Genomic DNA, 24,222 nt, shown 5'->3' with positions numbered 1-24,222 from the left:
AGTGCTAACTTCAGATTATATGATTAGAAGGACTACAGGGATATTTACACATAGCCTGCGTAACTATGGACCATTCCTAGGAATAAGACAAGGCAGAACTAAATCACGGTGTTCTGACAAGTTAATACAAATTCTATAGTATCAAAAACAGCTTTGCTTTTGTGTATGCTGTGCTCCATGTAGAACTGCCTATATCAAAATCTTATCCTTTGTTTATTTTAAAAAGAACTTTTTTTTTTTTTTTTTAAGACAGGGTCTTGCTCTGTCACGTAGGTTGGAGTGCAGAGGCACGATCACAGCTCACAGCAGCCCTGACCTTCTGGGCTCAAGCAATCCTTCTGTCTCAGCCTCCTAAGCAGCTGGGACCACCTCCCAGGGCGTTTGCCAGCTCATTAAAAATTTGTGTGTGTGTGGAGACGGGGTCTTGCTATGTTCCTTAGGCTCGTCTGGTCTGGAACTCCTGGGCTCATACACTCCTCTTGCCCCAGCCTCCCAAAATACTGGGATTACAAGTGTGAACCACTGCACCTGGCCTACTTTTTAAAAAATCAACTTCCCGTATGAAGTCATTTCCAGCAACTTTAGCCTATTTTAATTCCTCCATTCTCTGAAACTCCATCCCAGGTTAATGTTCCCTTGTCTTATAATTCAACACTTGCTCATCTGTCATATTTTAACTGTCAACATGCACTTTTTCCCAGCCTGAGTGAAAGCATATACCTTATTTATTATTTTTGCCCCAATGCCATGAGATTGTCAAGGATAATACTAACTACTGGACATACACAGGCAGTTAACAGATTCATGGTGACTATTTCCTGAAATTTAGGAATAGACAACGTCTCTATCTTTAAAAAACAATATCCCTGGAAGTTAGCAACTCATCGGTTTAACATTACCACCTAGAAAAATGCTATACTGAATGATCTGGCTGCTTGCAAGAGTATTAAATACCATGAAGCAATCACTGTATTTTTCTACCAAACAAATAATGTGAGATCCACTTATTTTCATGAGTAACAGAGTACACAGATAAGAGGAAATGACAGCAGAGTGCCAAGCACACAGTAGAGTAAATGTCACAAGGTGAATATATACAGTCAGGTATGTGTGCATGTGTATATAGAGAGAGATTGATTCAATTACCACAAGGATCTCTCTCACTTTCAATGAGTTATTTTATTCTGTCTTACATTATCTTCTCAATCTCAAACTGGGAAAGTATGGGCTTGTTAAAATACAAGTAGCTTGAAAGTGATACCCAAAGGGCAGTCACTAATGGCCCTGGAGTTCATGCCCTTCTTAGGAAGATCCATCTAATGGAAGGAACCGATCACGTGCTCAGATATGCGGATAATGCTAAACAAGGAAGGTTACTGGTATTCTGGAAAACAGATATAAAATTACAAATTACTATGACAATATTAAAATATCTGTCCCTTAAAAACAAAACCCATTGAAATGTCAAGATGCTATACTTAAGTGCAAAAATACTAAAAATAAAAATGAAGGTGGAGAAATACTGGCCAAATGCAAACACATTATACTATGTTAAGAGAAACACAGCAGACCGGGCGCGATGGCTCACGCCTGTAATCCCAACACTTTGGGAGGCTGAGGTGGGCAGGTTACCTGAGGTCAGGATCGAGACCAGCTTGGCCAACATGGTGAAACCCTGTCTCTACTAAGAAGGAAATCCCAGCACTTTGGGAGGCCGAGGCGGGCAGATCACGAGGTCAGATCGAGACCATCCTGGCTAACACAGTGAAACCTTGTCTCTACTAAAAATACAATTAAAAAAAAAAAATTAGCCGGGTGTGGTGGTGGGCGCCTGTAGTCCCAGCTACTCAGGAGGCTGAGGCAGGAGAATGGCATGAACCCGGGAGGCGGAGCTTGCAGTGAGCCGAGATTGTGCCACTGCACTCCAGCCTGGACGACACAGCGAGACTCTGTCTCAAAAAAAAAAAAAAAAAAAAAAAAGACAAAGGATCAGCAATAGGAACAATTTAAACAAAGGAATAGAGTTTGAATTAATGTACTAAGAATGAGAGTGCAAGGCTGGGCAGTGGCTCATGTCTGTAATCTCAGTGCTTCAGGAGGCTGAGGTGAGAGGATTGCTTGAAACCAGGAGTTTGAGACTAGCCTGGGCAATATAGCAAGACCCCATCTCTACAAAAAATAATAAAAATAAACCAGGTTTGGTGGTATGCACCTGTAATCCTAGCGACTTGGAAGGCTGAGGCAGGAGGATTGCTTGCGCCCAGGAGTTCAAGGCTGCAGTAAGCTATGATCACACCACTGCACTCCAGCCTGGGCAACAGAGTAAGACTCTGTCTTTACTGGAAAAAATGAAACAAAACAATCAGACAGGAGATATTTTCCTGAGTGCTAACTTCAGGTTATATGATTAGGACTACAGGGATATTTACACATAGCCTGCATAAGTATGGACCATTCCTAGGAATAAGACAAGGAAGTACTAAGTCGTGGAGTTCTGACAAGTTAACACAAGTTCTGTAGTATCAAAAACAGCTTTGCTTTTGTGTATGTTGTGCTCCATGTAGAACTGCCTATATCAGAGAGCAGAGAATGGACTTGAGGGGGTTTTTAGGCTTATAATTCATAGGGTTTGGAATTAAGGAATAAGAAAGTTAAGAGTTGAAGATGATCCTGTGGTTTCAAGCTTGGGAAACGGAATACATGTGATACCATGAAACTAGATGAAACACAGAAAGAAGTAGGCTTGAGACGGGGATGGGAGCATTTGGAAACGGAATACATGTGATACCATGAAACTAGATGAAACACAGAAAGAAGTAGGCTTGAGACAGGGATGGGAGCATTTGGAAACGGAATATATGTGATACCATGAAACTAGATGAAACACAGAAAGAAGTAGGCTTGAGACGGGGATGGGAGCATTTGGAAACAGAATACATGTGATACCATGAAACTAGATGAAAAACAGAAAAGTAGGTTTGAGACGGGGATGGGAGCATTTGGAAACGGAATACATGTGATACCATGAAACTAGATGAAAAACAGAAAAGTAGGTTTGAGACGGGGATGGGAGCATTTGGAAACGGAATACATGTGATACCATGAAACTAGATGAAACACAGAAAAGTAGGTTTGAGACGGGGATGGGAGCATTTGGAAACGGAATACATGTGATACCATGAAACTAGATGAAACACAGAAAGAAGTAGGCTTGAGACGGGGATGGGAGCATTTGGAAACGGAATACATGTGATACCATGAAACTAGATGAAAAACAGAAAAGTAGGTTTGAGACGGGGATGGGAGCATTTGTTGGGAGAAACAACAGCGTGGTTTCAGTAATGGTAAATCTGACATGCTCAAACACATTCAACTGAGGATGTCCTTATGGCATAGGTCTGGCCACTGGAACCAGGCAAAAGGGTGAAGGGGTTAGACAGGTAGAAGAACCAAGAAAGACAGGTGCTGCAGAAATCAAGGGAAATGAATTACAAGGAGGGGCTGATCAGTGACGCCAAACATGCAGGAAGATACTAAGTATAATAAGGACTGAACTGAAGAGATGTAACTGGTCTTAGAAGTTAAGAGGTAGGCCAGGCGCGGTGGCTCATGCCTGCAATCCCAGCACTTTGGGAGGCTGAGGCGGGTGGATCACCAGAGATTGGGAGTTCGAGATCAGCCTGGCTAACACGGTGAAACCCCGTCTCTACTAAATATACAAAATTAGCTGGGCGTGGTGGCACACGCCTGTAATCACAGCTACTTGGAAGGCTGAGGCAGGAGAATCGCTTGAACCTGGGAGGCAGCGGTTGCAGGGAGCCGGGATCACGCCACTGCACTCCAGCCTGGGCGACAGAGTGAGACTTAGTCTCCAAAAAAAAAAAAAAAAAAAGAAAGAAAAGTTAAGAGGTCAATGGTGACCCCAGAACCCCAGAAAGGGCATGTTTAGTAAAATGGTGGGGATGAAGTCAGACTGCAGACAGGTAAAGAAAGGTAAGCAGGTTAGGAACAAAAACAATGAGGACAGAGTTTGCCATTTTTTGTTTTTATTTTTTCAGATTTTAAAAATAACCTTTTTTTTAAAAAAAGTATGTGCATTATAGGAAACTAAAACACACAAGAAGCAAAGAACAAAGTCATCCACAATCAGAAGCACTTTACAGTTTGTAAACTGTAAAGTTTACAGGACGTTCTAGGTCCTGCGTGTGTGTAGACACAACATCCCATTTTATGGGCTTGAGATCGTACAGTATGTATCATGCTGTTTCACACATCATAGATATTTACCAATTCAAAATCCCAAAGCTATATGAGTATTTTGATAACCAAGAATACACTACACCAACTCAATCTGTTAGAAAAAAATATAATCCTGCCTTTCTTGGGACAAAAATTTCATAGAAGCCAAAAATGACAACACGTCTCTAGATAAAAGCACCGGCAGAGTTCCGATTAAAATACTGAGTGTGCAGTTTTTTTTAGATATGTAAACTCATGTTTTCCATATTCATGAAGGGGCAAACAAAAGAAAAGGGTCTTACTACATTGAGTCAGATAGTATATCAGTGGATAAAAGAACACTTTTTTTTTTTTTTTTTTTTTTGTGACAGGGTCTCACTCTGTTGCCCAGGCAGGAGCGATTACAGGCGTGAGCCACTGCACCCGGCCTAAGAACACTTCTTAGCCACCAGAAGCAAGCTAAAACACCAAAATGGATTAAAAGGAGCACGTGAAATACTCATCAGCTCTTCAACAGCACGCCTGGAAAAGCGAGGTACTCACCTACATAGAGGCGGGGGTTTCTGAGGAAGACAGTCTTTTCAAGGCTCCCTTTAGTTCTATGACCCGCTGTTGTTCAAGTACAAAATGTTAACTTTTAAGTCACTCAGAAAAATAAAATACCCGTTAGGTACAGCTTTCTCAGAAACTCACTTTTTGGTTAGCTCTTTGATTTTGTTCTGATTTCTCTGGTGCTGAACTTGTATTTCCTCAAGGTGAATCCGTCTGTCCTCGACGAGCCCTTCAATTTGTTCTCGAGAAAGTTTGGTCTGCTCTCCCAGCTGAGCCTGCAGTGCTTCCACCTAGACAGGCCAAAAAGGGGTGAGGAATCCAGCCCTACTTCCACTTACTTCATACCTCTAGGAAAAGTGAGTCTTTCTCCAGAAAAATTAAAAAACAAACACAAACAAAAACATCTCAATCCTAATCCTCTTGTTCATTTCAAGACAAGGTCTTGCTCTGTCCCCCAGGCTGGAGTGCAGTGGGCGTGATCATAGCTCACTGCAGCCTCAAACCCCTGGGCTCAAGCAGTCCTCCCTGCCTCAGCCTCCAGGACTACAGGTGTGTACCACCACAACCAGCTAATTTCATTTTTATTTTTTGTAGAGATGGGGTCTCACTATGTTGTCCAGGCTGCTCTCGAACTTTTGGGCTCCAGCAATCAACTCGCCTTGGCCTCCCAAAGTGCTGGGATTACAGGCATTACTATGCCCAGCCCAGTTCCTCTTAATGTCTTATAAATGGGGTTAGGCTATACAAGAGTAGATTCTTTGTCCAAACGAAACCCAGCATCTACATCACACAAACAAAGCTACAAAATCCAGTTTTCTTACCCTGTGATTTTTGCCTTTTCACTATCTCCCTTGACTGTCTCCCTTTAAGACACCCTTCCTGCACAGAAGCAAAATGACTCTTTTCTTAGTTTTTGGTTTCAAAAAGCAGAGCAAAATGAATATAATGTAATTTCCTTCTCTGTGTCTGGTTGTCATGACTCCACATGGAGATACTGGCCAAAGGCAGAAACTGTCATTTAAATCAACAGAGATTTAACACAGTAAGGACAGAAACTTTAGTGCAACTAGATGAGAAATCATGGTTCCAAATGACACATAACCAGGAGGTAAGAGAACAGTTCATTACTTTCCTAGACTTTGGAACCTAAGCACTAAATAAATGAATATACCATCAAATGTTGATCTGTCAGCATAGACAAGCTTCCCTCTGCAATCTCTGCATATCCCTAGGCCAGTGAATTCTTACCTTGTAATGGTTTTGGTGGATGGGGCTTAGTATATTGAACTGAAGGTTCAGAGTAGCACTTTAAGAATGTTCAAATAGAAAAGGATGGTTTCAAAATATAAGCTCTTAGAAATTAGGAACAATCTCAATTTTCTTAACCACGTGATGCTTAGATGTAACCTGTGTGCAAGGAGATACTTATCACATGACACTGAGGGTATGTTACGTAGAGCTGCACCTGTGGATAAAAGCCATCTTGGTCTGCCAAAATACATTCTTTACCTGTAGGATGAGTGTCTGTATGTCTCTTTGGTAATGCTCAGAACTTTCTTTTCTCTCTCTCGATGGTCTTCTTTTGCTTATTTTAGGATCTAAAATAGAAAACAAAATCCATCAAGAAGATTTTACCCAGCTTTTCTGTGTGCTTTTGAAATATCAGCATTTCCCGCGCAGAGGAGTTCAGATTCATTTACCCGTAAGGGTAATGAAGGGGTTCTCACTAATGAAGGGATTCGGAAGACAAAGGGAAACATCATAATCATAGTGCTTAACTTTTCAAATAGGAATCTCTATAAGGGAACTCTGCAGGATGTCACCTAAATAATCATATTCATCTTCTGGCAGAATCAACCACTAAATTTTCCTTAGAATCAACCACTAAAATAGTTGTGTCTATTTTCTTAGTAAATCCTATTTGATCAGAATAAGGCCAGGTGTTGTGGCTCATGCCTGTAATCTCAGTGCTTTGGGAGGCCAAAGCAGGACAATCACTTGAAGCCAGGAGTTCAAAACCAGCCTGAGTGACATAGTGAGAACCCCTTCCTACACAAAGTAAAATACAATACAATAAATTAGCCAGGTGTGGTGGCATATGCCTGTCGTCCTAGCTACTCAGGAGGTTGAGGTAGGAGAATCGCTTGAATCTGGGAGGCAGAGGCAGCAATGAGCCAAGATCGCGCCATTGCACTCCAGCCTGGGCAACAGGAGCAAAACTCTATCTCAAAAGAAAAAAAAAAAAAAAAAAGAACTGAGCAAAATTTAATTCCTTGGATGATTCAAGAAGCTCATTAAGACATTAAACCACTAAAGGCATCATTATGAACATCAATTATCACTGTACAGTAGGAAAACATTTCCAATTGTGTGCGCTGTTTTTTTTTTTTTTGGAGACAGTCTTGCTCTGTCACGCAATGGCACGATCTCAGCTCACTGCAACCTCCGCCTCCCAGGTTCAAGAAATCCTCCTGCCTCAGCCTCCCAAATAGCTGGGATTACAGGCGCCTGCCACTACACCCGGCTAGTTTTTTGTATTTTATGTAGAGATGGGGTTTTGCCATGTTGGCCAGGCTGGTCTCGAACTCGTTACCTCAGGTGATCCACCCACCTCAGCCTCCCAAAGTGCTGGGATGACAGGCGTGAGTCACCGCGCCCGGCCTGCACTGTGATTTTCAATTCTGCATTGATGAGAATTTCTAATAGGTTATATGGTTGTTACCTGCTTTGAAAGCTGAAGATTCACTCTGCTCACATTCACCTACAGCCTGGATAGTCTTTTGGAGAATGGTGACCTGAAGAGGCAAAAACTGGTATTGAAGTTAGCCTTCCTATAAACGTAGTATTTTACTTTTCAGCCTTAGTTCTGCAGATTGAACACTAGAAGTTAAATTAGTCAAAACTGATATGATTATCTAAGGATGTCATGCACATGACAGACCACACAGGCAAAGTAGCAAAGATAAAACCCTGTGTTGACAATATAAACTTAAAAAAGTAGGCCGGGTGTGGTGGCATGTGCCTGTGGTCCCCGCTACTCAGGAGGCTAAGGTGGGAGGATTGCTTGAGCTTAGGAGCTTAAGGCTGCAGTGAGCTATGATCACTCCACTGCACTCCAACCTGGGCGACAAAATGAGACTTCGTTTCTAAAAAAATAAAAATAAGGCCAGGTGCGGTGGCTCATGCCTGTAATCTCAGCACTTTGGGAGGCCAAGGTGGGCGGATCACCTGAGGTCGGGAGTTTGAGACCAGCCTGACCAACATGGAGAAACCCCATCTCTATAAAAAATACAAAAATTAGCCAGGCGTGGTGGCATATGCCTGTAATCCCAGCTACTCAGGAGGCTGAGGCAGGAGAATCACTTGAACCTGGGAGGCGGAGGTTGTGGTGAGCCGAGATCATGCCATTGCACTCCAGCCTGGGGGACAAGAGTGAAACTCCATCTTGAAAAATAAATAAATAAATAAAAATAAATAAACAAAATTGCAGGGCTATTTAGTAATATATGATTAAGAACAAAAACAAAAACAGCCTGGGGCACAGTGGTGTACCCCTGTAGTTCCAGCTACTTGGAAGGCTGGCTAGAGTGGAAGGATGGTGCTTAAGCCCAGAAGTGTGAGTCCAGCCTAGGCAACATACCAACACCTCAGCTCTAAAATTTTTTTTTAATTTTTATTATTTTTTTAAAAGCAGCTCTTTGGTGGGTGTGGTGGCTCATGCCTGTAATCCCAGCACTTTGACAGGCCAAGGTGGGCAGACTGCTTGAGCTCAGGAGTTTGAGACCAGCCTAGGCAACATGGTGAAACCCCATCTCTGCAAAAAATACAAAAATTAGCTGGGCGTGGTGGTGTACACCTGTAGTCCCAGCTGCTTGGGAGGCTGAGGTGGGAGGAGTGCTTGAGCCCCAGAGCGGAGGTTGCAGTGAGCCGAGATTGCACATTGCACTCCAACCTATGTAACAGAATGAGACTTTGTCTCAAAAAAAAAAAAAAAAAGTAGCTCTTGGCCAAGGACCTTTAGAAAACAGAAGTATACATATACAGATATGTATAAAAATGCTCAGGAACTGTTTATAGAAGTGAAAAAATAGAAATAGTATACACAGACACATAACTATTTCTATAGGAATGAAAAAAGAGATGGAAGTATATACACCAAACTATTACTAATGGATTATCTCTGGGGTATAGGATTGTGAGAACCTGCCACTTTTATATGATGGATTACTATACTCTGTGTTTGTTTTTAATAAAGACCATGGATTACATTTGTAATCAGTATAAACAAAGATTTAAAAAGAAACTTAAGCATCAAAACTTTCTCCCACACACAGTCTGCTCCTGCTTTCCTCTCTGTCTCAGCTAAAACAGCCACCCCTCTGTGCTTCAGGTTTCTAAACATTGAAATGGGGTAAATAATGCTACTTCCCAAGGTTTTTGAAGAAAAATGCTTTAAAAACTCAGGCAAACAAGGCACTGTGATGGCTAATTCTCCATCTGCCTTCTCCAGCGGATACTAAAGTTCTTCTGATGATGGGCCTTAGCCTGTGACTTGTAAAGCCACACTCACCATGCTACACCAAAGATTACTTACTTTGTGAGGAGGCTCCTTACAAAAATAGGTCACTTCTCCAGCATCTGTTCCCACAAGAGCCAAGAGATTCTGAATCTTTTTCTTGTCTTCTAGCTCCCTGCAATTCTCATGGAAAGCAAGCACATATTATTAAATGTCCCAAGTAAGTAACCTTTTTCTGTTTAAAGGATCTCCCTTCTATTTTTTTTAAAACAATAGTAACCCCAAATTAAAACAGTAACCTCAAATTAAAATTGAATAGTTTGTATCTAGACTTCAGCTCTACTTCGTAAAACATCAGGTATTTCCATTCAGAGAAAAGGGGCCAGGGCACTTCTTAGCTAATTCTTTTTTTTTTTTTTTGAGACAGAGTCTCGCTCTGTTGCCCAGGCTGGAGTGCAATGGCGCGGTCTTGGCTCACTGCAACCTCCGCCTGCCGGGTTCACGCCATTCTCCTGCCTCAGCCTCCCGAGCACCTGGGACTACAGGCGCCCGCCACTATGCCCGGCTAATTTTTGTATTTTTAGTAGAGACAGGGTTTCACTGTGTTAGCCAGGAAGGTCCTGATCTCCTGACCTCGTGATCCGCCTGCCTCGGCCTCCCAAAGTGCTGGGATTACAGGCGTGAGCCACTGCGCCCGGCCACTTCTTAGCTAATTCTAAAAGGGAATGGTAGTGGCTGCTGACGGTTACTGCTCAGATCTTGCTCTTCGGGGCTGATGGGCTCATTCTGCCAACTGCCAGGAATGCTGCCTGCTGATAGCTTGTAGTTGAATCCCCAGACAAGGGAACTGCCTCACCCAAGTTTCTGCCTCTCATTCCTCAGGGACAGCCCATATCCAGTGCCTGGTCAATGAGGAAACACACAAATCCAATCCCCTTGCTCAGTTCAGGATATCTCTGAAGAGCCATCCCAGCTTCAGAGACCCCTGTCGTGTTGGACGAGGCCTGCTGCAACTGAATCCCAGTTTAAGTTCCCTCACTTCCCAATAAAATTCCTGCAAGCAAATCTCCACTGTACAGTCTGTTTCCCAGAGAACTCAACCTAAGATAGCTTAGGTCTGGACTGGGCCAAGGAAGCAAACGCTAAAAAGGGATTTCGGGCCGGGTGTGGTGGCTCATGCCTGTAATCCCAGCACTTTGGGCTGAGGCAGGCGGATCACCTGAGGTCAGGAGTTCGAGACCAGCCTGGCCAACATGGTGAAACCCTGGTCTCTACTAAAAATGCAAAATTTAGCTCGGCGTGGTGGCGTGCACCTGTAATCCCAGCTACTCAGGAGGCTGAAGCACAAGAATCACTTGAACCCGGGAGGTGGAGTTTGCAGTGAGCCAAGATTGCACCACTGCACTCTGGCCTGGGCGACAGAGCAAGACTCTGTCTCAAAAAAAAAAAAAAAAAATTAATTAATTAAAAAAAACAACATAAAAAGGGATTTCAGAGCGACTTGATATGGAGATGGTTTATAGAACGTGGCGTTTCTAGCAGCAAGGTAGATGGGTAGTCAACAGAGTATAGCTTAAACAATAAAAGATAAGTCAAAGATGGAAAAGAGGCTGAGGGCTGCACCCCAAACAAAATCACAATCTCTGACTCATTTTTCAGGCCCGAGTCCGTTTTTTTTTTTCTTTCCGAGGCAGAGTCTCGCTTTGTCACCCAGGCTGGAGTGCAATGGCATGATCTTAGCTCACCGCAACCTCCGCCTCCTGGGTTCAAGCAATTCTCCTGCTTCAGCCTCCCGAGTAGCTGGGACTACAGGCGCATGCCACAATGCCCAGCTAATTTTTGTATTTTTAGTAGAGATGGGGTTTCACCATGTTGGCCAGGCTGGTCTTGAACTCCTGACCTCGTGATCTGCCCGCCTCGGCCACCCCAAAGTGCTCGGATTACCAGCCCCAAGTCAGTTTTAAGTCCTAGAGACAATTACCTAAAGAAGAGGCTGGAACTCCTAGAAGGTAAGACCCTGCGACACCACAGAGTAGATATTCATGGTAATGATTCCCCACATCCTCCAAAGGGTCTATAGCCATTTATTCAAGTAACTGTATACTGGGGAAGAGGAAAGACCTGGGCATTTTAAGGACTGCTGGATACAGGGTCTAAGCTGACACTGACACCAGATAACGTGAAGCATCATCATGGCACTGGGGCACGTGGGGACCATGGAATAAATGGAATTGTGGCCCACGTCCACCTCACAGCAGGTCTACTGGATCCACCAAATCAATGGGCATTTCTTCAGTTCCCAAATGCTTAAAATGGACATACTAGGTGGGGGACAGTACCTCCAAATTAGCTTCTTGGCTTCTGGGGCAAGCTAAGTGAAAGCCTCAGAAACTGCCCCTCCCTACCCAGTCAAGACGATCAATAAAGACCTAAAGAATGCAGAGGTGGAGGTCCTTATGAAAGCCTCATTTCATTCCTCAGTATGACCTATACAAAACCAGATGGATTCTGGAGGATAAGAGTAGACTACTACCCAGTAGGTCCCAATTTCAGTCATTGTGCCAGATGTAGCACCTTTGCTAGAACAGAATTACTTAGTCTCAGGCACATGGTAAGTGGCCACTAATTAGGCAAATGGATTCTTTCCTATCCCTCAAAAGACCAGAGGCAGTTCACATCATGTGACATGGACAGCAGTGTGCTTTTATAGTCTTTCCCAGGGCCATGTTAACGCTTTTACTTTCTGTCAATACAGTATAAAAGAATCTGGGCTGGGCACGGTAGCTCACACCTGTAATCCCAGCACTTTGGGAGGCCAAGGCGGGTGGATCACGAGGTTAGGAGTTCGAGACCAGCCTGACCAACATGGGGAAACCCCATCTCTACTAAAAAGTACAAAAATTAGCTGGGCGTGATAGTGTGCGCTGTAGTCCCAGCTACTCGGGAGGCTGAGGCAGGAGAATCACTTCAATCTGGGAGGAGGAGTTGCAGTGAGCTGCGATCACGCCACTGCACTCCAGCCTGGGTGACAGACTGAGACGCCATCTCAAAAACAAACAAACAAACAAAAACAAAAAAAAGAATCTGGATCTGGCTACTCCACAGATGGCCAGTAGCTCACTACTGATGATATCGCATTAAATCAGACGGCACGAACAAGAAACAGTAAGTGCACGTGGTAAGATACGCGTGCTCGGGAGGGTTGCAGATGAACCTTACGAAGCACATGAGTGAAGTTTTTAAGGCTGTGATCCAGGTATCCCAGGATATTCCCTCCGACGTAAAGATCAAATTATTTCACCTGGTACATGCTACCACCAAGAAGGAAGCACAATGCCCGAAAGGAGACTTCAGGTTCTGGAGACAACATACTCCGCATTTTGGAATACTGCTCTGACCTATGTATCAACTGACATGGAAGGCGAGCTTTCAGTGTGGCCCAGAGTTGAAAGGATGCTCTGCTGCTTGGGACATCATTTGGCGGATCCTATGGTGTCTGTGGTGGCACAAGGTACCAGGTGGAGTTTATGGCAAGCACCACGACAAGAATCCTAACAGACCCTCTGAGAATCTGGAGCGAGACCATGCTGTCTACAGCTGAGAATGACAACATTTGAAAACCAGCTTCTGCCATGCTAGTAGATCCTGCTAAAAACGGAGCACTTGACCGTGGGACACCAAAAACCCACGTGGTGAGGCTGGGCGCGGTGGCTCACGCTTGACATCCCAGCACTTTGGGAGGCTGAGGAGGGCAGATTGCTTGAGCTCAGGACTTCGAGATCAGCCTGGGCAATATGGAAAAACCCTGTCTCTACAAAAAATACAAAAATTAGTCAGGTGTGTTGGCTCGTGCCTGTAGTCCCAGCTACTTGGAAGGATGAGGCAGGAGGATCACCTGAGCCTGGAAGGTGGAGGTTGCAGTGAGCCGAGATCGTGCCACTACATTCCAGCCTGGGTGACAGAGGGAGACCCTGTCTCAAAATAAAAATTAAAAAAAAAAAAAAAAAAAGAAACCATGTGGCTAAGTCTTCTCAACAAATGATGTTGAGAAAACTGGACATCCACATGCAAAATAATGAAGTTGGAACCTTACCTAATGCTGTATACAAAAATTAACTAAAAATGGATCAAAGACCTAGACGTAAGAGCTAAAATAATAAAACTTTCAGAAGAAAACATAGGAGAAAAGTTTCCTGACAATGAATCTGGCAATGATTTCTTGAATGTGATACCAAAAGCAGAAGCAACAAAATAAAAAAATACATAAATTGAACTTCATAAAAATTAAAAACTCCTGGCTCGGCATAGTGGTTCATTCCTGTAATCCTAGCACTTTGGGAGGCTGAAGCAGGGGGATCACTTGAGGTCAGAAGTTCAAGACCAGCCTAAGGAATATAGTGAGATCTGCCCTGTTTCTACAAAAAAATGAAAAAAAGAAAATAAATTAGCCAGGCACAGTGGTGCATGCCTATAATCCCAGCTACTCCAGAGGCTAAGGCAGGAGGATCACCCTGGCCGACAGAGTGATACCCTGCCCCTAAAAAAAAAAAAAAAAAAAAAAGAGGAGAAAATAAAAAGGCAATCTATGGAACAGGAGAAAATATTTGCATGTATCTGTATATCTAATAAAGGTTTAATATCCAGAATATATAAGGAACTTCTATAGCCAGGCACGGTGGCTCACATCTATAATCCCAGCACTTTGGGAGGGTGAGGTGAGGATCACTTGAGCTCAGGAGTTTGAGACCAGCCTGGGCAACATTGCAAAACTCTGACTCTACCAAAAATACAAAAATTAGCTAGGTGTAGTGGCACATGCCTGTAGTCCCAGCTACTCAGGAGGCGACATGGGAGGACAGCTTGAGCCCAGCAGACAAAGGTTGCAGTGAGCCGTGATCACGCCACTGCCTGGGCGACAGAGCAAGACCCTGTCTCAACAACAAAAAAGAACTTCAACTCAACAACAAAAACAACCCAATGATTAAAATGGGCAAAATATTTGAATAGACATTTCTCCAAAGAAGATATATAAATGGCACAAGAAAGATGCTCAACATTTAAAAATGCAAATCAAAACCACAATGAGACTCCCTCACACCCATTAAGACGGTTACTATCAAATAAACAGAAAATAAGGCTGGGCACAGTGGCTCACGCCTGTAATCCTAACACTTCGGGAAGCCAAGGTGGGCAAATCGCTTGAGCCCAGGAGTGTGAGACCAGCCTGCGCAAAACGGGGAAACCCCATCTCTTCAAAAGATACAAAAATTAGCCAAGCACAGTGGTGGGCACCCATGGTCCCAACTAACTGGGAGGCTGAGGTTGGGGGGATCATCTGAGCCTGGGAGGTTGAGGCTGCAGTGAGCTGTGATCATGCCGCTGCACTCCAGCCTGGGTGACTGAGCAAGACCCTGTCTCAACAAAACAAAACAAAACAAAAAACACCCAGAAAATAACAAGTGTTGGCCAGGCATGGTGGCTCATGCCTGTAATCCCAGCACTTTGGGAGGCTGAGGCAGGAGGACTGCTTGAGCTCAGGAGTTTGAGACCAGCCTGGGAAACATGGTGAAACCTTGTCTCCACAAAAAATATATATATATAAAAAATTAGCTGGGCATGGCAGCACATGCATGTAGTCACAGCTACTTGGAGGCTGAAGTGCAAGGATCACCTGAGCCTAGGAGGTAGGTAAAGGCTGCAGTGAGGCAAGATCATGCCACTGCACTCCAGCCTGGGTGACAGAGTGAGACCCTGTCTCAAAAAAAAAAAAAAAAAAAAAAAGCTTAAAAGAAAAAAAAAAAGAAAACAACAGGTATTGTCAAGGATGTGGAGAAACTGAAACCCTTGTGCACTGCTGGTGGGAATATAAAACGGTATAAACACTATGGAAAATAGTATGGCAGTTACTCAAAAAAATAAAAACAGAATTACAATGTGATCTACTGCTGGGTATATACACAAAAGAATTAAAATAAGGTCTCGGCCGGGCACAGTAGCACACACCTGTAATCCCAGCACTCTGGGAGGCTGAGGCAGACAGATCACTTGAGCTTGGAAGTTGGAGACCAGCCTGGGCCACATGGCAAAACCCTGTCTCTACAAAAATTACAAAAAAAATTAGCCAGACATGTTGGCACACACCTGTAGTCCCAGTTACTCAAGAGGCTGAGGTGGGTGGACAGCTTCAGTCTGGAAGGCAGAGGTTACAGTGAGCTGAGCTCCACTGGTGGATGAATGGATAAACACAATGTGGTACACACATATAATGGAATATTGTTCAGTCTTAAAAAGGAAGAAAATTCTGACACATGCTACAACATGGATGAATCTTGAAGACATTACGCTGAGTGAAATAACCATAACAAATATTGTATGATTCCACTTACGTGAGGCACCTAAAATCGTCAAATTCATGGAGATGCAAAGTAGAATAGTGTGTTCCAGGAACTGGGGTAACGGGGATGTGGGAGTTACTGCTGAATGAGTATACAATTTCACTTTAGGAATATGAAAATGTTCTAGAGTTCAATGATGTTGACAGTTGTGCAACAACGGGAATATACTTAATGCCACTGAACGGGACACTTCAGATGGCTAAAAAGGTGAACTTTTTGCTATGTGTATTTACCCTGTCACTCCCAGCACACACACACAGAAGCGCACTGTAGTGGAGCATGTAGTGTGCTGCTATGTGTATTTTACCCGCTCACTCCCAGCACACACACACAGAAGTGCACTGTAATGGAACATGGAGTGTGCTGCTATGTGTATTTACCCTCTCACTCCCAGCAAACACACAGAAGCGCACTGTAGTGGAGCATGTAGTGTGCTGCTATGTGTATTTACCCTCTCACTCCCAGCAAACACACAGAAGCGCACTGTAGTGGAGCATGTAGTGTGCTGCTATGTGTGTTTTACCCTCTCACTCCCAGCACACACACACAGAAGTGCACTGTAATGGAACATGGAGTGTGCTGCTATGTGTATTTACCCTCTCACTCCCAGCAAACACACAGAAGCGTACTGTAGTGGAGCATGTAGTGTGCTGCTATGTGTGTTTTACCATCTCACTCCCAGCACACACACACAGAAGTGCACTGTAATGGAACATGGAGTGTGCTGCTATGTGTATTTACCCTCTCACTCCCAGCAAACACACAGAACCGCACTGTAGTGGAGCATGTAGTGTGCTGCTATGTGTGTTTTACCCTCTCACTCCCAGCACACACACACAGAAGCGCACTGTAGTGGAGCATGTAGTGTGCTGCTATGTGTATTTTACCCGCTCACTCCCAGCACACACACACAGAAGTGCACTGTAATGGAACATGGAGTGTGCTGCTATGTGTGTTTTACCCTCTCACTCCCAGCACACACACACAGAAGCGCACTGTAGTGGAGCATGTAGTGTGCTGCTATGTGTGTTTTACCCTCTCACTCCCAGCACACACACACAGAAGCGCACTGTAGTGGAGCATGTAGTGTGCTGCTATGTGTATTTACCCTCTCACTCCCAGCACACACACACAGAAGCGCACTGTAGTGGAGCATGTAGTGTGCTGCTATGTGTATTTTACCCTCTCACTCCCAGCACACACACACAGAAGTGCACTGTAATGGAACATGGAGTGTGCTGCTATGTGTATTTACCCTCTCACTCCCAGCAAACACACAGAAGCGCACTGTAGTGGAGCATGTAGTGTGCTGCTATGTGTATTTACCCTCTCACTCCCAGCAAACACACAGAAGCGCACTGTAATGGAGCATGTAGTGTGCTGCTATGTGTATTTACCCTCTCACTCCCAGCAAACACACAGAACCGCACTGTAGTGGAGCATGGAGTGTGCTGCTATGTGTGTTTTACCCTCTCACTCCCAGCACACACACACAGAAGTGCACTGTAATGGAGCATGGAGTGTACTGCTATGTGTGTTCTACCCTCTCACTCCCAGCACACACACACAGAAGCGCACTGTAATGGAGCATATAGTGTGCTGCTATGTGTATTTACCCTCTCACTCCCAGCACACACACACAGAAGTGCACTGTAGTGGAGCATGTAGTGTACTGCTATGTGTATTTACCCTCTCACTCCCAGCACACACACACAGAAGCGCACTGTAATGGAGCATGTAGTGTGCTGCTATGTGTGTTTTACCCTCTCACGCCCAGCACACACACACAGAAGCGCACTGTAATGGAGCATGTAGTGTGCTGCTATGTGTGTTTTACCCTCTCACTCCAAGCACACACACAGAAGTGCACTGTAATGGAGCATGTAGTGTGCTGCTATGTGTATTTTACCCTCTCACTCCCAGCACACACACACAGAAGCGCACTGTAATGGAGCATATAGTGTGCTGCTATGTGTATTTACCCTTTCACTCCCAGCACACACACACAGAAGCGCACTGTAATGGAGCATGTAGTGTGCTGCTATGTGTATTTACGCTCTCACTCCCAGCACACACACACAGAAGTGCACTGTAATGGAGCATGTAGTGTGCTGCTATGTGTATTTTACCCTCTCACTCCCAGCACACACACAGAAGCGCACTGTAATGGAGCATGGAGTGTGCTGCTATGTGTATTTTACCCTCTCACTCCCAGCACACACACACAGAAGTGCACTGTAAGGGAACATGGAGTGTACTGCTATGTGTATTTACCCTCTCACTCCCAGCACACACACAGAATTGCACTGTAATGGAACATGGAGTGTACTGCTATGTGTGTTTTACCCTCTCACTCCCAGCACACACACAGAAGCGCACTGTAATGGAACATGGAGTGTACTGCTATGTGTATTTACCCTCTCACTCCCAGCACACACACAGAAGCGGACTGTAATGGAGCATGTAGTGTGCTGCTATGTGTATTTTACCCTCTCACTCCCAGCACACACACACAGAAGCGCACTGTAATGGAGCATATAGTGTGCTGCTATGTGTATTTACCCTTTCACTCCCAGCACACACACACAGAAGCGCACTGTAATGGAGCATGTAGTGTCCGGCTATGTGTATTTTACCCTCTCACTCCCAGCACACACACACAGAAGCGCACTGTAATGGAACATGGAGTGTACTGCTATGTGTGTTTTACCCTCTGACTCCCAGCACACACACAGAAGCGCACTGTAATGGAACATGGAGTGTACTGCTATGTGTATTTACCCTCTCACTCCCAGCACACACACAGAAGCGCACTGTAATGGAGCATGTAGTGTGCTGCTATGTGTGTTTTACCCTCTCACTCCCAGCACACACACACAGAAGTGCACTGTAATGGAGCATGGAGTGTACTGCTATGTGTGTTTTACCCTCTCACTCCCAGCACACACACACAGAAGCGCACTGTAATGGAGCATATAGTGTGCTGCTATGTGTATTTACCCTTTCACTCCCAGCACACACACACAGAAGCGCACTGTAATGGAGCATGTAGTGTGCTGCTATGTGTGTTTTACCCTCTCACTCCAAGCACACACACAGAAGTGCACTGTAATGGAGCATGTAGTGTGCTGCTATGTGTATTTACCCTCTCACACCCAGCACACACACACAGAAGTGCACTGTAATGGAACATGGAGTGTGCTGCTATGTGTATTTTACCCTCTCACTCCCAGCACACACACAGAAGTGCACTGTAATGGAACATGGAGTGTACTGCTATGTGTATTTACCCTCTCACTCCCAGCAAACACACACAGAAGCGCACTGTAATGGAGCATTGAGTGTGCTGCTATGTGTATTTTACCCTCTCAATCCCAGCACACACACACAGAAGTGCACTGTAATGGAGCATGGAGTGTGCTGCTATGTGTGTTTTACCCTCTCACTCCCAGCACACACACAGAAGCGCACTGTAATGGAGCATGTAGTGTGCTGCTATGTGTGTTTTACCCTCTCACTCCCAGCACACACCCACAAAAGCGCACTGTAATGGAGCACGTAGTGTGCTGCTATGTGTATTTACCCTCTCACTCCCAGCACACACACACAGAAGCGCACTGTAATGGAACATGGAGTGTACTGCTATGTGTATTTACCCTCTCACTCCCAGCACACACACACAGAAGCGCACTGTAATGGAACATGGAGTATACTGCTATGTGTATTTACCCTCTCACTCCCAGCACACACACACAGAAGCGCACTGTAATGGAGCATGTAGTGTGCTGCTATGTGTATTTTACCCTCTCACTCCAAGCACACACACAGAAGCGCACTGTAATGGAGCATGGAGTGTACTGCTATGTGTATTTACCCTCTCACTCCCAGCACACACACACAGAAGCGCACTGTAATGGAACAAGGAGTATACTGCTATGTGTATTTACCCTCTCACTCCCAGCACACACACACAGAAGCGCACTGTAATGGAGCATTGAGTGTGCTGTTATGTGTATTTTACCCTCTCAATCCCAGCACACACACACAGAAGTGCACTGTAATGGAGCATGGAGTGTGCTGCTATGTGTGTTTTACCCTCTCACTCCCAGCACACACACAGAAGCGCACTGTAATGGAGCATGTAGTGTGCTGCTATGTGTGTTTTACCCTCTCACTCCCAGCACACACCCACAAAAGCGCACTGTAATGGAGCACGTAGTGTGCTGCTATGTGTATTTACCCTCTCACTCCCAGCAAACACACACAGAAGCGCACTGTAATGGAGCATTGAGTGTGCTGCTATGTGTATTTTACCCTCTCACTCCCAGCACACACACACAGAAGTGCACTGTAATGGAGCATGGAGTGTGCTGCTATGTGTGTTTTACCCTCTCACTCCCAGCACACACACAGAAGCGCACTGTAATGGAGCATGTAGTGTGCTGCTATGTGTGTTTTACCCTCTCACTCCCAGCACACACCCACAAAAGCGCACTGTAATGGAGCACGTAGTGTGCTGCTATGTGTATTTACCCTCTCACTCCCAGCACACACACACAGAAGCGCACTGTAATGGAACATGGAGTGTACTGCTATGTGTATTTACCCTCTCACTCCCAGCACACACACACAGAAGCGCACTGTAATGGAACATGGAGTATACTGCTATGTGTATTTGCCCTCTCACTCCCAGCACACACACACAGAAGCGCACTGTAATGGAGCATGTAGTGTGCTGCTATGTGTATTTTACCCTCTCACTCCCAGCACACACACAGAAGCGCACTGTAATGGAACATGGAGTGTACTGCTATGTGTATTTACCCTCTCACTCCCAGCACACACACACAGAAGCGCACTGTAATGGAACATGGAGTATACTGCTATGTGTATTTACCCTCTCACTCCCAGCACACACACACAGAAGCGCACTGTAATGGAACATGGAGTATACTGCTATGTGTATTTACCCTCTCACTCCCAGCACACACACACAGAAGCGCACTGTAATGGAGCATGTAGTGTGCTGCTATGTGTATTTACCCTCTCACTCCCAGCACACACACACAGAAGTGCACCGTAATGGAGCATGTAGTGTACTGCTACGTGTATTTACCCTGTCACTCCCAGCACACACACAGAAGCGCACTGTAATGGAGCATGTAGTGTGCTGCTATGTGTGTTTTACCCTCTCACTCCCAGCACACACACAGAAGCGCACTGTAATGGAGCATGTAGTGTGCTGCTATGTGTATTTTACCCTCTCACTCCCACCACACACAAAGAAGTGCACTGTAATGGAGCATGTAGTGTACTGCTATGTGTATTTTACCCTCTCACTCCCAGCACACACACACAGAAGTGCACTGTAATGGAGCATGTAGTGTGCTGCTATGTGTATTTACCCTCTCACTACCAGCACACACACACAGAAGCGCACTGTAATGGAGCATGTAGTGTGCTGCTATGTGTGTTTTACCCTCTCAATCCCAGCACACACACACAGAAGCACACTGTAATGGAGCATGTAGTGTGCTGCTATGTGTGTTTTACCCTCTCACTCCCAGAACACACACACAGAAGCGCACTGTAATGGAGCATGTAGTGTGCTGCTATGTGTATTTACCCTCTCACTCCCAGCACACACACAGAAGCGCACTGTAATGGAGCATGGAGTGTACTGCTATGTGTGTTTTACCCTCTCACTCCCAGCACACACACACAGAAGCGCACTGTAATGGAACATGTAGTGTGCTGCTACGTGTATTTTACCCTTTCACTCCCATCACACACACACAGAAGTGCACTGTAACGGAGCATGTAGTGTGCTGCTATGTGTATTTACCCTCTCACTCCCAGCACACACACAGAAGCGCACTGTAATGGAGCATGTAGTGTGCTGCTATGTGTATTTACCCTCTCACTCCCAGCACACACACAGAAGCGCACTGTAATGGAGCATGTAGTGTGCTGCTATGTGTATTTACCCTCTCACTCCCAGCACACACACAGAAGCGCACTGTAATGGAGCATGGAGTGTACTGCTATGTGTATTTACCCTCTCACTCCCCGCACACACACAGAAGCACACTGTAATGGAGCATGGAGTGTACTGCTATGTGTATTTACACTCTCACTCCCAGCACACACACACAGAAGTGCAGTGTAATGGAGCATGTAGTGTGCTGCTATGTGTATTTACCCTCTCACTCCCAGCACACACACACAGAAGCGCACTGTAATGGAACATGGAGTGTGCTGCTATGTGTGTTTTACCCTCTCACTCCCAGCACACACACACAGAAGCGCACTGTAATGGAGCATGTAGTGTGCTGCTATGTGTATTTTACCCTCTCACTCCCAGCACACACACACAGAAGCGCACTGTAATGGAGCATGGAGTGTGCTGCTATGTGTATTTTACCCTCTCACTCCCAGCACACACACACAGAAGCGCACTGTAATGGAGCATGGAGTGTGCTGCTATGTGTGTTTTACCCTCTCACTCGCAGCACACACACACAGAAGTGCACTGTAATGGAGCATGGAGTGTACTGCTATGTGTGTTCTACCCTCTCACTCCCAGCACACACACACAGAAGCGCACTGTAATGGAGCATATAGTGTGCTGCTATGTGTATTTACCCTTTCACTCCCAGCACACACACACAGAAGCGCACTGTAATGGAACATGGAGTGTACTGCTATGTGTATTTACCCTTTCACTCCCAGCACACACACAGAAGCAGACTGTAATGGAGCATGGAGTGTGCTGCTATGTGTATTTTACCCTTTCACTCCCAGCACACACACAGAAGCGGACTGTAATGGAGCATGGAGTGTGCTGCTATGTGTATTTTACCCTCTCACTCCCAGCACACACACACACAAGCGCACTGTAATGGAGCATGTAGTGTGCTGCTATGTGTATTTTACCCTTTCACTGCCAGCACACACACACAGAAGCGCACTGTAATGGAGCATGTAGTGTGCTGCTATGTGTGTTTTACCCTCTCACTCCCAGCACACACACACAGAAGCGCACTGTAATGGAGCATGTAGGGTGCTGCGATGTGTATTTACCCTCTCACTCCCAGCACACACACACAGAAGCGCACTGTAATGGAGCATGTAGTGTGCTGCTATGTGTATTTTACCCTCTCACTTCCAGCACACACACCCAGAAGCACACTGTAATGCAACATGAAGTGTACTGCTATGTGTATTTACCCTTTCACTCCCAGCACACACACACAGAAGCGCAATGTAATGGAGCATGTAGTGTCCTGCTATGTGTATTTTACCCTCTCACTCCCAGCACACACACACAGAAGCGCACTGTAATGGAGCATGGAGTGTACTGCTATGTGTGTTTTACCCTCTCACTCCCAGCACACACACAGAAGCGCACTGTAATGGAACATGGAGTGTACTGCTATGTGTATTTACCCTCTCACTCCCAGCACACACACAGAAGCGCAGTGTAATGGAGCATGGAGTGTGCTGCTATGTGTGTTTTACCCTCTCACTCCGAGCACACACACAGAAGCGCACTGTAATGGAGCATGTAGTGTGCTGCTATGTGTATTTACCCTCTCACTCCCAGCACACACACACAGAAGCGCACTGTAATGGAGCATGTAGTGTGCTGCTATGTGTATTTTACCCTCTCACTCCCAGCACACACACACAGAAGCGCACTGTAATGGAGCATGTAGTGTGCTGCTATGTGTGTTTTACCCTCTCACTCCCAGCACACACACACAGAAGCGCACTGTAATGGAGCATGTAGTGTGCTGCTATGTGTATTTTACCCTCTCACTCCCAGCACACACACACAGAAGCGCACTGTAATGGAGCATATAGTGTGCTGCTATGTGTATTTACCCTCTCACTCCCAGCACACACAGAGAAGCGGACTGTAATGGAGCATGGAGTGTGCTGCTATGTGTATTTACCCTCTCACTCCCAGCACACACAGAGAAGCGCACTGTAATGGAGCATGGAGTGTACTGCTATGTGTGTTTCACCCTCTCACTCCCAGCACACACACACAGAAGCGCACTGTAATGGATCATATAGTGTGCTGCTATGTGTATTTACCCTCTCACTCCCAGCACACACACACAGAAGCGCACTGTAATGGAGCATGTAGTGTGCTGCTATGTGTATTTACCCTCTCACTCCCAGCACACACACACAGAAGCGCACTGTAATGGAACATGGAGTGTGCTGCTATGTGTATTTACCCTCTCACTCCCAGCACACAAACACAGAAGTGCACTGTAATGGAACATGGAGTGTACTGCGATGTGTGTGTTACCCTCTCACTCCCAGCACACACAAACAGAAGCGCACTGTAATGGAACATGGACTGTACTGCTATGTGTATTTACGCTTTCACTCCCAGCACACACACACAGAAGTGCACTGTAATGGAGCATGTAGTGTGCTGCTATGTGTATTTTACCCTCTCACTCCCAGCACACACACACAGAAGCGCACTGTAATGGAACATGG

At 45.3% G+C, this 24,222-nt stretch overlaps 1 protein-coding gene across 28 annotated transcripts in view; it reads right to left on the bottom strand.

Annotated features, from left to right (window-relative positions):
- Positions 1 to 24,222, bottom strand: part of CCDC77 (coiled-coil domain containing 77) — a 78,591-nt gene that overhangs the window by 4,509 nt on the left and 49,860 nt on the right. For 14 of the 28 annotated variants that reach the window (XR_010147929.1, XR_010147927.1, XR_010147928.1 and 11 more), the window contains 4 exons: positions 9,386 to 9,482; positions 7,514 to 7,586; positions 6,301 to 6,389; positions 4,933 to 5,081 (listed from right to left, as the gene is read on the bottom strand). Coding sequence is in view for 24 of the 28 variants with exons in the window: in XM_063785390.1 (XP_063641460.1) it covers positions 4,933 to 5,081; positions 6,301 to 6,389; positions 7,514 to 7,586; positions 9,386 to 9,482 (408 nt within the window). In the remaining 4 variants the exon portion in view is untranslated. Of the gene's footprint in view, positions 1 to 4,932; positions 5,082 to 6,300; positions 6,390 to 7,513; positions 7,602 to 9,385; positions 9,483 to 24,222 lie in introns of all 28 variants that reach the window. The other 14 variants (XR_010147926.1, XM_063785388.1, XM_054663935.2 and 11 more) reach the window with 1 other exon arrangement.

This window comes from Pan troglodytes, chromosome 10, assembly GCF_028858775.2.
Source record: "Pan troglodytes isolate AG18354 chromosome 10, NHGRI_mPanTro3-v2.0_pri, whole genome shotgun sequence".
NCBI lineage: Eukaryota > Metazoa > Chordata > Mammalia > Primates > Hominidae > Pan > Pan troglodytes.
Note: the sequence above shows the minus strand (reverse complement) of the source record. Positions and strands in the feature narration are given on the sequence as shown.